This window comes from Otolemur garnettii, unplaced genomic scaffold, assembly GCF_000181295.1.
Source record: "Otolemur garnettii isolate 467f Iridium unplaced genomic scaffold, OtoGar3 scaffold00153, whole genome shotgun sequence".
NCBI classification, from domain to species: domain Eukaryota; kingdom Metazoa; phylum Chordata; class Mammalia; order Primates; family Galagidae; genus Otolemur; species Otolemur garnettii.
Window position 1 is genome coordinate 3,827,845 of NW_003852548.1, and position 9,823 is coordinate 3,837,667.

A 9,823-nucleotide genomic window follows, 5' to 3' on the forward strand; every position below is an offset into this window, starting at 1 on the left:
CCACCTTAGGTGTATGTGGCTGGCGCCTTAGCCGCTTGAGCCACAGGCGCCGAGCCTATTCAATATATTTTTTATAGGACTATTTAGATTTTCTTTTCTTGAATGAGTTTTGATTTTATCTTTCTAGAAATCTGTCTATTTCATTTAAATTATCTAATTATTCAATTATGCAATTGTTTATAACATTCTTTTAAGTGTTTTGAAGCATCTTAATTTGTTGAATCATCACAATAAGCCTGTGAAGGAAGTATTATTATGATCCTAATTTTATAGGTGAAAAACTGAAACACAGAGAGTTAACTTTCCTAAGGTTACCCAGCTAGTAAATAGAGGAGCCAGGATTTGAATCTAGGCAGTCTAGCTCTATAACATATGTTTGTACCATAACTAGACAATCTGAAGACTACCTCTAAAAGTTCTTGTCAGGAGGGATCTGGAACATGTTAGGCAGACCCTTTTGAGGCACTTTATCTCTCTTTTAAAAAAAAAAACAATTTAGTGATTTTGTTTTTTTGAAGTAGGGTCTTACTCTGTTGCCCAGGCTGGAGTGGAGTACAGTGGTGAGATCATAATTTATTGCAACCTCAAATTCCTGGCCTCAATTGATCTTCCCACCTCATCCTTCAGAGTAGCTGGGATTACAGACATGAGCCACCATGCCAGGCCCAGTGGTTTTTATTCTAGTTATACCGCCATCACCACAATCTAATTTTAGAACTTTTGAAACTTCCCCCTCAAAAAACACCCAGACCTATTTGGAGTTCCTTTCCTTTCCCAGTTTTCCTTTCTGCCTCCTGCCCCTATTTCAGCATCAGGTAAACACTAATCTATTTTCTATTGTGGATATACCTCTATGGATATGTATGTCTTGGATGTTTCATATAAATTGAATTATATGATATCTGGTCTTTTGTAAGTACTTACTCTTCCTGTTCAGACTGGTGATTATATTTGTCTTCATTTCTCTCTTTTCTTATTCTGATTTCTAATCTTCCAATGATTTGGTCTCACTAGGTTAGTCACTATAATTGGATATGAAATCCTATTCAAAACAAAGCTTTGCATCTGACACATATGACAAATTTTTATTTTGGTCTTTTTACTACCTCCATTTAGAAAGTGACTCCTGAATAGCCTAAGGAGAAGCGAATGTGGTTAGATAACACCAATGTTAATTACTAGCCTGCCTCTCTCATTGGCCTTCAAATAATATTAATTTTAACCTGTATGTTACTGAATGCCTGAGAGTGATAGATGAAGAAAAAAAATGCAGCTAGTAAGGGAGACTAATGTATAGGTAGATAATTCATACAGTGTGCTAAGTATTATAATAAAATCCTTTAAATACAAATGAAGGTAATCATATGTGAGAAAGCATAACATGGATTTCAGGGAAAAAATTTGTAGGCCTTAGAAACTATACAGTGCACTACTTACCTGATTCACCATGGTACCCACTGATTTCTTTTTATCCTCTACTGTCATGGTAACCAGTGGTTTTTTTTTTTTTTTTTAACCCTTTACCCTTTACCTGTCTTTTGGGGTTGAAGTCCTTTCCCCTTGCATACCTTTAGTAAGTATAGCAACAAAATGAGTTGGTAGATGAGGATCCTGGGAACTACATTTTTCTTACTCAGACATTGTTTCTTTTATAGGTATAAACCGAAACCCTCACCACTAATGTCCTCTACCCCCTTGCTACCAAACAACATGGAGCAACCACTTATTCTGGAGCTATCCACCAACTCCAAAACACCCACTACTGACAAGGCATTGCCCTTCACAAAGCCATTAATTTTAAAAGAGGAAGCCACTACTGAAGAGACAGCCTTCATCAAGAAGTCATTATCTTTAAAGAAGTGCACAAATCACGAGGAGGTATCCCTATTGGTGAAGCCACAATCCTTGCAGGAAGAGACCGACAAAGATGATAAGTTTTTTACAGAACCAATGACTTCTAGGAAAAAAAATAAAACTGAGGAGGTTGCCATCACCAAGGGGACGTTATCCTTAAACAAGAAGATGTATACATATCAGGGAAAGCAGTCTTCCCAGGAGGAGTTGCTAGCATTGCAGGACATCAGTGTTGAAAAGGATTCCTTCTCTATGGAGTCAATGAATTTTGGGAAGAAGCCTAAAACTGAGCAGTCAAACCCCACAAAGAAGCCATTATTATTAAAGAAAAATAAATGTACCACTCTGGGGATGATACCTTGCTTGAAGAAGCCACTAGTATTGCAGAAGACCACCTCTGGAGAAAAGTCACTCATGAAGGAGGCATTGTTCCTTAAGAAGAAGCCTACTACTGATGAGTCCCTTTTCCAGGAGCCATCTGAATTGCAAGAGAAAGATATCACTGAACAGGAAATGCCCATCTTAAAGAAATCATTGGCCTTGCAGGAAAAGACGAACTTTAAAAAGGATTCCCTTATTAAGGAGTCACTGGCCTTTAAGAAGAAGGCTACCACTGAGGAGGCCCCTATGAGGCCATTATATTTAAAGAAGAAGTGTATAACTCAGGGTAAGATTTCCCACTTAAAGAAGCCAATAGTATTTCAGAAGACTACCTATGGAGAGAATTCACTCACTACAAATCCATTGTCTATTAAAAAGAAGCCTGCAACTGAGGAGTCTTTGATCCAGGAGCCATCTCCATTGCAAGGGAAGCACACCACTCAGGGAGAGGTGGACCTCTTGCAGAAGCCATGGGCATTGCAGGGAACTATCAACAGTGAGGATAACCTTGTTATGGGGATAGTTTCCTTTAAGAAGCAGCATACTACCAAGGAGTCTGCTCCCACAAAGAAGCCATTACCTTTAAAAAAGAAAGCTACTACTCATGAGAAGATGTACTGCTTGAAGAATCCACTAGGATTGCAGAAAACTATCTCTGGAGAAAAGTCACTCATGAAGAAGCCATTGTCCTTTAAGAAGAAGCCTGCTACTGAGGAAGAGTCCTACCATCAGAAGCCATCTGCATTGCTGGAGAAGCACACCACTCAGGGAAAGGACCACACCACTGAGGAGGAGTCACTTTTTAAGGAGGCATTGGCTTTTAAGAAAAAGCGTACCATTGAGGATACAACCCCCACTAAGAAGCCTTTACCTTTAAAAAAGAAGCACACCACTCAGGGGACAATGTCCTGCTTGAAGAAGTCACTAAAACTGCAGAAGACCACCTCTGGAGAAAAGTCACTTATTAAGGAGCCATTGTCCTTTAGAGAAGAAAAAGTTTCTTTAAAGAAGAAAGAGTGTACCACTCAAGTAATGACATCTACCTGGCAAGAGCTTTTGGACTCGCAGGATGTGAGTGGAGAAGATAAGAATTCCTTCTTTATGGAGCCAGTGTCATTTAGAAAGAATCCTACAACTGAGGCAGCAATCCTCACCAAGAGACTACTGTCTTTAGAGAAGAAGAAAATTACTCAGGGAGAAGTGTTTATCTTAAAGAAGCCACTGATCTTGCAGAAGACCACCACTGAAGAAGAATCACTCTATAAGGAGCTGTTGCCCTTTAAGAAGAAACCTACAACTGAAGAGGAGTTCCTCTTTCATGAGCCATCCGTGCTGAAAGAGAAGCACATTACTGTGAAGGAGGTTTCCCTCTCAAAAGAGTTATTGGCCTTGCAGGACACTACCACTGAAGAAGAATCATATATTAAGGAACTATTGACCTTGGAAGAGAAACCTGCCACTGAGGAGGAATTCCTCTTTCAGGAGCTATTTTCATTGCATGTTAAGCCTAGCAACAAAGATGAGTCTTTCTTCCAGAAGATGCTGGTCTTGCAAACGAAGACGGATACCAAAGAAGATTCCTTGAAGAACCTGTTGGCCTTGCAGGAGAAAAGCACCACTGAAGATGAATCCCCTTCCAAGAAGCTCTTGGTTCTGAAGAAGGAGCCCTCCACTGAGGCAGTAAAAAGCACAGAGAGGCAATTATCTTTAAAGAAGAAGCCCACTGCCCAGGAGGAGGTATTCCTCTTAAAGAAGCAGCTGGCCTTGAATGAGAACATCACTACTGATGAGGAGTCTCTTATTAAGCAAACATTGGCCTTGCAGAAGTATCCCATCATTGAGAAGGAGGTCCTCTTCAAGGACCCCTTTGTTATGCAGGAGAAGCCCAGTGTTGAGGAGGAGGCTATCCTCAAGGAGCCTACCACTGACGCAGAGGCTCACTTTAAGGAGCCTTTGGCCTTACAGGAGCAGCCCAGCATTGAGGAGACTTGCTTCAAGGAGCCTTTAGCTTTGCAGGAGAAGCCAACAATTGAGGAGGAAGCAACCCTGAAGGAGCCCATGGCCATGTGGGAGAATCCCAGCATTGAGAAAGAGACCCTCTTTAAGGAGAATTTTGTCTTACAGGAGAAGTCTACAATGGAGGGAGAGATTCTCCTCAAGGAGCCCTTGGCTTTACAGGAGAAGCCCAGCATTGAGAAGGAAGCCCTCTTCAAGGAGCCATTAGCCTTGCAGGAGAAACCTGCCATCACTGAAGCATTCCTTTTGACAAAGATATTACCTTTGAGTGAGAAATCTACCACTGGGAAGGAGTTGTCTTTCAAAGAGCTATTGGCTTTGGATGAGAATCCCACTCAAAAGGAAGACACCTTTCTCAAAACATGGATCTCCGAAGTTAATACCATCCCACAGGTATCTATCATTGCCCCTGAATACAGAACAGGCAAGTCCAGCACTGCTACTGTGTCTAGTGTGGGCAAGCCCAGTACCAGCAGTAAGTCTAGCACATGTGAATTTGGTTCCAATAATCTTTTCTCACCACAGGATGAGAGAACACCAAAGGAGGTATTTGTATCTTTTTGTTAAATTAGATGAAGTGTTCTTTGTTGTCCTTGAGGTAGCAGCAGGCCAAAGAGGTTATTTTTTTGTTGTTTGTTTGTTTGTTTGTTTTTTGCCTTCCTAAGCTACTGAGCCATAGATATTAACTTATCAGAGAGATCCCTCTGCCTAGCTAGAGGATGACATTTCGTATATCACCTATTTAATGATAGGTGATACAGGATCACTTCTTTTCACCTTTTGTAGCCTGAAATTACCCATGATATAAGATAAACTTACTAGGGTCTTTGGTACTTTTCTCTTAAATCAAGTTGGCCTTCTAGAATCTCTTGACTTTCTTATTGGCATAGTGATAGATCTAAGCAATCAGAAAGTATTTATTCCAGAAATACTCACAAGGGTCTGAAATGTTGTGCTTGGGCTTTGTAATACAAATTAAATAATTTCAGGAAAATGCCTAAGTAATTGCAATAAGTTGTAATAAGTAATTGCATCATAGTGGGCTTCAGTCAAAGATGGGCAAAGGTTCACCAGGGCATCTAAAGAAGGTGGTTTTTAATTTACAATTTTGAAGAATGAAGGAATGTGATTTAGCAAGCAGGAGGATAAATGTCCTACCTTTAGGCAAAACAACCTGGGTAAAGGTATAGAAGGGAGGAACAGGCTACCAAGAAGATGAATTGGTCCAGATAAAAGCATTGAGACATAAGGGACATAATAGGGGACCTAAGAAGACAGATGACATAGCTAAAATAATAAATATCCTTCTTGGAGAGGGTTTTTTTTTTTTTTTGAGACAGAGTCTTACTGTGTTGCCTTAGGTAGAGTACCATGGTGTCACAGCTCACAGCAACTTCAAACTCTTGGGCTTAGGCCATTCTCTTGTCTCAGCCTCCCAAGTAGCTGGGACTACAGGCGCCCGCCACAGTGCCTGACTGTTTTTTGGTTGTAGTTGTCATTGTTTGGCAGGCCCAGGCTGGATTTGAACCCACCAGCTCTGGTGTATGTGTCTGATACCCTAGCTGCTGAGTTACAGGTGCTGAGCCTCTTGGAGAGTTTTGAGCTTACCTGTAAAAAGGCTGCCTTGTGCCTAACAGAGTAGGCATGTATAAGGAAGACTAGGCATTTCTTGATCAGTAGGTAGTTGAGGATTATCAAGTCAAGGGATACTCTTATAGCCTAGGATATATGAAGCTTGAGAAACCTTAGCAGAAGATGATGGCAGGGAGAAAGGAATCATCCTTGATGTGTGGGGGCTAAGTCTTGGAATCATTCTCCTCATAACATTTTTTTTTTTTTTTTTGGTGATTTCCAAGCAGATGACTCCCCTACTGGAAGATATTGACAACTCAATATATGACAAGGATATCTTCAGTTACATGAAGGAGAGAGAGGTTTGTAGGTGGCTGGGAAGTAGGTGATGATTTCTAGTTCTCATTCCCTCATCATTCCATCTGCCAGCATGCAATTTGAAAACTAATATCTATTGGTAGCTTATTATGAGTTGGACATTGTACTAAGGGATTTATAGTTATTATCTTGCTTAATTCTCTCAGTGACTTCATGATGAGTAGGTATTATTATCTCCCTTTTACAGATGAGGAAACTGCCCAAAGTCATAACTTGTATCCCAGAGCTGGGATATGGACTAAAATCTTATTACCTTGGAGACCATAATCTTTTTTTTTTTTTTTAAGACGGCGTCTCAAGCTATACCCCTGGATAGAGTACCATGGCCTCACAGCTCATAGCAACCTCCAGCTCCTGGGCTCAAGCGAGTCTCCTGCCTCAGCCTCCCAAGTAGCTGGGACTACAGGCGCCCGCCACAGCGCCAGCCATTTTTTGGTTGCAGCCATCATTGTTGTTTGGCGGTCCCGGGCCGGGGATTCGAACCCGCCACCTTAGGTGTATGTGGCTGGCGCCTTAGCCGATTGAGCCACAGGCGCCGAGCCGAGACCATAATCTTGCCACTCTCCTTACTAAGAAAACAGTCTCAGACATAAACATGGTCAAGTAGTCTCCAAATGTTAGTTCTTAGAGATCTTTTTTCTTTACATATGCATGTTTCTGTTATTATGTGTAAAATCATACCCTTTGTTTCGGCTATCCAACCTGGTGAAGTTTTCTTCTTCTTTTTTTTTTTTTTTTTGAGACAGAGCCTCAAGCTGTCCCCCTGGGTAGAGTGCATTGGCATTACAGCTCACAGCAACCTCCAACTCCTGGGCTCAAGTGAGTCTCTTGCCTCTGCCTCCCAAGTAGCTGGGACCACAGGCGCCCGCCACAACGCCCGGCTATTTTTTGGTTGCAGCTGTCATTGTGTTTGGCGGGTCCGGGCTGGGGATTCGAACCTGCCACCTTAGGTGTACGTGGCTGGTGCCTTAGCCAGTTGAGCTATAGGCGCCGAGCCTGAAGTTTTCTTCTTTGAAACCTGTTAGTCTCCTTTACCACTAATACTTATCAATTCAAAAGTTTCTTCTGTCTCTCAGAACAGAAAAGATAAGACCAGGATTATCTGTCAACTAGAATTTTTAGCAGGCCACATAGAAGCGGGTGGGTGAATGTCCCATCTTCTCTCTAGAGAGAGTATGATTGGTTCACTGCCTTACTTCAAAGCCTATACTTTTTCTAGTATACCTTGGAGGAAATAAGAGACAACTTTGTTAATCCTTGGCTCAGCAGTATCAGTTCACTTAGGATATTATTAGAAATGCAAAAACCTAGCCCCATACCAGATCTTCTAAACCAGAGTCTGAAGTTTTATAACATGCCCAAGTGGTACATATGTATGTTAAAGTTTGAGAAGCACTGCTCCACATAGCATGGTATTATGCTTTAGATTGAACTGCAAAGAAGGGAAAGAACCTTTCTGGCATTCATCTGTAGCCGTAGGTGTGTTTCTGCCCTTATTCCTCCTGGACTCCTCGATACCCACTCTGACACTTGAATATAATATGTGCCTATTTCCCAAGGATAACTGGACCTTGCCTGGAAAAGGATACTTTGATTTGCCCCTATCTGATACCAACTGAAAATAGTGAGTTAGAATTGTGAGAGAAATTAATTGTTAAGTTATAATTTTGAACTACAAGAAGAGTTTATTTATTAACATTTCTTTCTTATCACTGCCAGGAAAACTTCATACTTAAAAAATACATGGACAGGCAGACTGAAATCAACAGTGCCATGAGGGCCACTCTTATAGACTGGCTGGTGGAGGTACAGGTAAGCCCAAGAACTGCTGCCTTAAGGAGGCACTATTCTTTCTTGGTTCAGCACGGCCAGGCAAAAACATGGTAAACATTCATTGAGTCTATAGAGTTGAAAGAATTGCTATGGTCCCTGCCTTCAAAGAGGTTATGATTTAGGGGACAAGATAAGATATACAGAAAATAAGTATAAATCAAAGTGGAATATACTAAGTACTCTAAAAATATTATAAATAAAATACTATAAGAACTCAGTGGAGGGAGACAGTATTTCTAGAAAAGGCAGTGATGGTATGGTAGTTTTATTATTCTTAAAGCCTTGTAAATGTGTATCTAGTGATTTGGATTGGAGTTAGTGACAAAGTCTTTTAAGCTTTGGGTGGGATGAGTCATAGGAAGGACAACATGGTAGGCAGTTGTTTGTCCAGGGTTGGATGTGGAAATAATAAATAGTTATTATTTTATGCTAAGGAGGGAGAGCCCAGAATAGTACCTGGCACATAGTAGGGAGTCAATAATATTTGTCAAATTAATAGAATTAAATGATTTACTAGGGAGCTTACAAAGAAACATAAGGCATAGTCTGCCTGCCCAGCAGAATTTTACTATATAATTAAGAAGAAAAGGTCATATAGTTTTTATCTATTATTAAGTACCAGAGGAGTGATTCAGGCTCACTTTGAAGTGACAGAACAGGAAAATGTGTTAGACACAGTATATTTGGACATCAGCAAAGCATTAAAATGTCTCTAATGGAAGTTACAGAGAATAGTAAATTAGATAATAGTGGAATTTGGGTGCATTTCAAATGAGTGATATAAAACCCAAAGATTGCTAACCATTATCAAGCTAGAAAGAGATTTCAAATTGACTGCCATTGAACTTCTTTCTGATTGACATTCTCATTAGTTATTTAAAAACAGAAAAGATCTACTCATCAAATTCCCAGATGGCATGAAACCAGAAGTAGGGATAGGAAATAAGTGGATAACAGAAAAATATCTCTACCACCTGGATTGTATTTGTTAAAGTCCCTCTTATAGTTGTGTCCCATCCCCAAAAGGTTGTGCCGCACCCTGACCCCCAACTTACTCTCTCTGCCCCCTCCCCACTTGCTCATTCCCCAACCCCCCCCCTTGTATTAGCTCATCTACTGCCTTCATATTAGAGTTGAGTACCTTGGATTCTTGCGTCTCCATTCTCGTGATGCTTTACTAAGAAGAACGTGCTCCACCTCCATCCAGGTTAATAAAAAAGATGTAAAGTCTCCATCTTTTTAGTGGTTGAATAGTATTCTATGGTATACATAATACCACAGCTTGTTAATCCATTTCTGGGTTGCTGGGCATTTAGGCTGTTTCCACATTTTGGGGATTGTAAATTGAGCTGTGATAAACAGTCTAATGCAAATGTCCATATGATAAAAGGATTTTTTTTACTTCTGGGTAGATGCCTAGTAATGGGATTGCAAGATTAAATGGGAGGTCTAGTTTGACTTCTTTGAGGATTCTCCATACTTTCTTCCAAAAAGGTTATATTAGTTTGCAGTCTAACCAGCAGTATAAAAGTGTTCCTTTCTCTCCAAGTCCACGCCAGCATCTGCAGCTTTGAGACTTTGTGATGTGGGCCATTCTTGCTAGGGTTAGGTGATATCTCAGGGTAGTTTTGATTTGCATTTCTTGATAACTAGGGACTATGAGCATTTTTTCATAGGTTAGCCATTCATTCATCTGTCTTCTTTTCTATTCATGTCTCTTTCCCAGTGATATATGGGATTGTTGGATATATGTGATTCTTTGAGAACTTTTTCTTTTTTTTTTTTTTTT

General features: G+C 40.5%; 1 protein-coding gene across 1 annotated transcript in view; it reads left to right on the plus strand.

Annotated features, from left to right (window-relative positions):
- CCNB3 (cyclin B3) overlaps positions 1-9,823 on the plus strand; it is a 58,494-nt gene that overhangs the window by 15,098 nt on the left and 33,573 nt on the right. Inside the window, exons 4-8 of the mRNA XM_012811271.1 lie at positions 1,656-2,709; positions 2,902-2,918; positions 3,021-4,797; positions 6,111-6,185; positions 7,921-8,013. Of these exons, the coding sequence (XP_012666725.1) occupies positions 1,656-2,709; positions 2,902-2,918; positions 3,021-4,797; positions 6,111-6,185; positions 7,921-8,013 (3,016 nt within the window). The remainder of the gene's footprint in view (positions 1-1,655; positions 2,710-2,901; positions 2,919-3,020; positions 4,798-6,110; positions 6,186-7,920; positions 8,014-9,823) is intronic.